The sequence below is a fragment of the Tarenaya hassleriana genome, unplaced genomic scaffold (genome assembly GCF_000463585.1).
Source record: "Tarenaya hassleriana unplaced genomic scaffold, ASM46358v1 Cleome33, whole genome shotgun sequence".
NCBI classification, from domain to species: Eukaryota; Viridiplantae; Streptophyta; class Magnoliopsida; order Brassicales; family Cleomaceae; genus Tarenaya; species Tarenaya hassleriana.
This window is the reverse complement of record NW_010966459.1, coordinates 1-4,345: the sequence shown is the minus strand read 5'-3', so window position 1 is coordinate 4,345 and position 4,345 is coordinate 1. Positions and strand designations below refer to the sequence as shown.

The 4,345-nt window shown below is 40.6% G+C and overlaps 3 protein-coding genes across 5 annotated transcripts in view; 1 reads left to right on the top strand and 2 right to left on the bottom strand.

Moving 5' to 3' along the window:
- LOC104821201 (adenylyl-sulfate kinase 3) overlaps positions 1-878 on the bottom strand; it is a 4,456-nt gene extending 3,578 nt beyond the window's left edge. For all 3 annotated transcript variants that reach the window (XM_010552002.1, XM_010552004.1, XM_010552003.1), the window contains exons 1-2: positions 597-878; positions 397-466 (exon numbers count right to left, since the gene is read on the bottom strand). In XM_010552002.1, the coding sequence (XP_010550304.1) occupies positions 397-466; positions 597-757 (231 nt within the window). In that variant the 5' untranslated portion in view covers positions 758-878. The remainder of the gene's footprint in view (positions 1-396; positions 467-596) is intronic.
- Positions 879-1,482: 604 nt separating this feature from the next.
- LOC104821199 (60S ribosomal protein L26-1-like) lies at positions 1,483-2,227 on the top strand. The gene has a single exon (XM_010551998.2). The coding sequence runs from the start codon at positions 1,567-1,569 to the stop codon at positions 2,005-2,007; it is 441 nt and encodes a 146-aa protein (XP_010550300.1). The 5' UTR covers positions 1,483-1,566; the 3' UTR covers positions 2,008-2,227.
- A 270-nt stretch (positions 2,228-2,497) lies between these two features.
- On the bottom strand, positions 2,498-3,800 carry LOC104821548 (mitochondrial outer membrane protein porin 2-like; the record flags this gene model as incomplete). The annotated part of the gene is made up of 4 exons (XM_010552470.1): positions 2,498-3,109; positions 3,195-3,403; positions 3,503-3,589; positions 3,690-3,800. Coding segments are annotated over 4 exons (714 nt in total), but the record flags the coding sequence as incomplete, so codon positions are not given.
- Between the last annotated feature and the right edge of the window lie 545 nt (positions 3,801-4,345).

The following is a 4,345-nucleotide window of genomic DNA, read 5'->3' as shown; positions in this document are numbered from 1 at the left end:
ACAAAAACCTGCCACTAAAGAGAACGTCTTGGCCGTTACGTTTAACGGCGGGGAGAGAGTTAATTCTGAGACGCCCGTTAGGTGGCGTCTTAAATACCCACTTCTTTTGGACAGAGGATCCTAAGGATAACGATGAACAGAAGAAAACAAAAGTTCAAAACTTCTGCAGCATTACAGTAAATGTCCATACATTTTTTTTTGCAATTCGCATTTTTTTCGGTAGTAAATGGGCATTTAATATAAGAAAAAAAAGGCCATAACTTTGCGTTACCCTTTTGAGAATAACGATCGGAAATGTAGCTGTGAATTATGAAAGGCAAAAACCAATCATCGATCCCATTTCGAGTATTCGGAATCTCGAATAAGATAACATCAATGTCAAAACAAAGATAGTACCTTGTGCAGATGGAAGCTTGTTCCTTTCACATGTACAAGCACATCCGGCGCAGAATCCCTAGCCAATGACCTTAATTTTGAAGATATAATGGTCACGGAATGAAGACACGCCAAAATTTAAAGGAACATAAAATAAATACAAGTTTGATCTTATCTTATATTAACATACAATAATAGAAAACAATTGACAGAGGTGTTACCATATTTCCTGGAGTCTGGATTTAAGAGGAGGGGAAGGAGAGGAGAGATCTATACGTTGAAGTGAAAGAGACGAAGAAGAAGAAGATGAAGATGAAGAGTAGCCATTGTCTTCCTCTTCATATATCGTATCCACAACTCCTAGATTCGTCCAGCCCTTCATTCTCTCTCTCTTTTTTGGTTCGAAAGAGAATAAAACTACAAGTTTTTATGGAGGTTTTGAATTCGTCGGTTAGGGTTTGAGAATGGGAGGGGAAGAACTGGGAGTAAAGGGTGTAATAACTAATAAATAGGGTAGGGCGAATATAAAGGGATTGCATGTGAATGCCCTTTAAAGTGTTTCCATTTCCATGACCCTTTGATTCAGGTAGAGGGACCACCCAACATCTCTCTTATTCACCCTATTTAGTATCAATCCTGCCACTTTGTGTTTCGACTTCAATTTAACCAAAATCATTGCGTAGTTGTACAAGGACAACATGGATATGCACAATTCTATATTATTATATATTCCTCATCCTAGTTTTGTAACATTTGTAATAATTATGAATTGATCTTTTAGATTAGTATCTAATAATAGATTTTATACAAAGAATCACGGGATAAAATTTGAAAGGATTTATCTTATAAAAAAAAAGAGCTGGGTTTCGGATGTTGGATTAAAAAAATCTGTTAGACAATGAAGTGGTGCTGTGTTGTGTGATCAATTTCAGTGGGAGAACCGTGAAGTTTATTATGGGCTTCAAAATGGGTATTTCTCAGTATTGGGCCAGGCCCATTAACTCACTTAAAAGAGATACGGACCAGTAGAGTGCAGAGATCAAAGGAAAACCCTAATTCTGCCATCAGCCAAACGGCGCCGTTTTCCTCCGTCTTGGGGATTTCTTATAATCTCAGTTCAAACCGCATTTCGTCGGCCTCAACCACAAAAAAAACCCTAGGTTCCTCGTTCTTTTTCACAGGGGGGAGAAGATGAAGTACAACCCGCGAGTGAGCTCGTCTCGCCGGAAGAACAGGAAGGCTCACTTCACCGCACCGTCGAGCGTGAGGCGCGTCCTGATGAGCGCGCCGCTCTCGACCGACCTTCGGCAGAAGTACAACGTCAGATCGATGCCGGTGCGAAAGGACGACGAGATCCAGGTGGTGAGGGGAACGTACAAGGGCCGGGAGGGAAAGGTGGTGCAGGTATACCGCCGGAAGTGGGTGATTCACGTAGAGCGAATCACTCGAGAGAAGGTGAACGGGACGACGGTGAACGTGGGGGTAAACCCGTCAAAGGTGGTGATAACGAAGCTGAGGCTGGATAAGGACAGGAAGTCGTTGCTCGAGAGAAAGGCGAAGGGTAAGGCGGCTGCGGATAAGGACAAGGGAACTAAGTTCAGTGCGGAGGATGTCATGCAGAGCGTTGATTGATCTATGAAAAAAAAAACTTTCCCAGGTTAATCTGTTTTTTATTTTCCGTGTTTACTTTGTTTTCGCGATGGAAATTTAGGGTTTGGTTGCGGACATGAGAACGTCTTTGTTTCGATCTACTTATGAGGATGATTTAATAACCACCCACTCAAGTTATTTTGTGTTTTTTGTTATTATGATGAATATTTTGTTTCATGATTGTTGTGTATGGCGTTTAGGATGTTTCATTGTATGTTCATTTCACTCTTGTCGAAACGAAATTAGTGTTGGTTCAATTTGGTTATCGAATAACATATAGACAGACATTACCAAATCAAATCAGAATCAGAACGAATTGAAAAAACCAAAATTTCTTTGATTAAATAGTTTCATTAGTAATAATTGAAATTCAATCGAATTTATAATTCGAATTCAAAGATTGAATAATTAAATATAAAAATCAAGTGGTTATAGACTTTTTAAATCCAAGATAAGTGAATCGATTCAAATATAATCAAACCCCCAATAAACTGCCGTGGTCGGAATGTACCGAAATTTGACATGTTCAGGTTAGAGAATGAGGGTGCCGATATTGCGAAAAATTGGTAAAATCCTTGGGATTAACAGCCAAAAAAAAAAACAAAAACGGTCTTAAAAAAGAAATAATAAACCGTCAGTTTGTTTGCCTGCGGAGATGATTATTTGGAAAACGCAAATCCCCAAAAGAAGCCGCCGTAGAAACGATGATGATGAGATTCATGAAGTGAAAAAGCTTCAGAGTTCAGACCAAAGTCCATCGCGTGTTCTCTCTCTCACTCAAGGTTTCAGAGCTAAGGAGAGACCGAACCTCGGATACTTGTCCAGAGCCTTAGTGTCGATCTCACCAGATACGGTCACTAGCGATTTGGGCACAACCTCGTGCTGGATAAGTGCCCCGAGCTTACCGTGGTTGTTAAGCTTTGCTTTCACGGTCGTCAAATGATCCACTGCGTATAATCCACCCACTGTTACCGTGTTCTCGTTCGTTGAGAATTTCCTATACACTTCCCCCACTGCCGCACTTCTCTTCGCCTCGTCTACATGATGCAGGTATGATGCCTTTATCGAGTCTCCCTTGTCTCCCCTGAAATGGAAATTTCAGATTATAGATGGAGAGACCTGAGAATTAGTTCGTTCTCCAAGAGATCTGAATAAAAAAATGGGCTTACAGTATAATGGAGGCACAAGCGTCCGGTTTTGTCACACTGATCCCAGCATTGTACTTGGTGAAAGTTTTGGAAGCAGTGTCGTATCCGGCTTCTGCACCGAATGCAATGGTCGGTGTACCGAGAGTAGCTGTTACGTCGATTAGAGGGTTTTGCTTAAGAGCTGCAACAGCGGTGAGAGTTGCATGATCATGGAAGTATTGAACCTCCAGCTGGAAAAAAAAGCGAGTTATTAGAAGGGAGGGTTTTTTAAAATCATTGAAGGGTTATTATTATCAAAAGGGTTTGAAAATGATCCTCTCTGTTCAAACCTTGCCAGAGTTGTAATCAGGCACTTTGAAGGAGGCGATGGCTTTCGTGGATGGAAGGACCTCAGTGAATGTGATGGTTGTGGAGATCTGCCCCCCAAAATAAAAACAGAAAAGTTATCAGAGTTGTTTTGTACAAGCTAGCACGACCTTCCAAGAGAGATTTTGTTCATCAGATAGATTAACTCACATTTGATTCAGTATCGATTTTGACATCGAACAAGGTGTTCTTGTACTTGTACTGAGTAGCAACATCAGCAGCGTGGAGTCCTCCTTTCTTGAGTGCAGTTGATGTAAGGGCCTAAACAACAGAAGAAAAAGGTTAGGAAGCACCATCACAGTGCCACGATTTTGAGGGAAAACATTCATTCCACCAAGGCTCTTATTTTTTAACACTGAATTAAGTTTAGTAATGAAGTTGAAAGATAAGCCCTTCACATTCTATAGATCCATTGCCCTTGGCTTATGAAGCAAAAAAAAATGAATAGAACGGGTCCGATATGCAACGTTTGCAACCAAGGAACACATAATTAGCTTCAACTGACATCACAACTTTGTCAGAATATTATGCCTACTGTATGCCTGTAACAACTGGCTAGCGTAATAGAGATTAAAAAACTAGAAGCAATAAGGGTGGATGCTAACAGGATAGACTGAGGAATGTATCATATAAAGTCACCCTCTCAAAACATGTACCCAACATTAACGAAACAACAAGAGATGTTAGCTCTGTACAAGAAATCTAGCTCTCTGTTTGCCACACAGCAGACCGCATATAATCGAGTAATCCATGAAACCAATCCTAACAAAGATGAGATCTATCCGACTTATCATTTGGAACTAGGG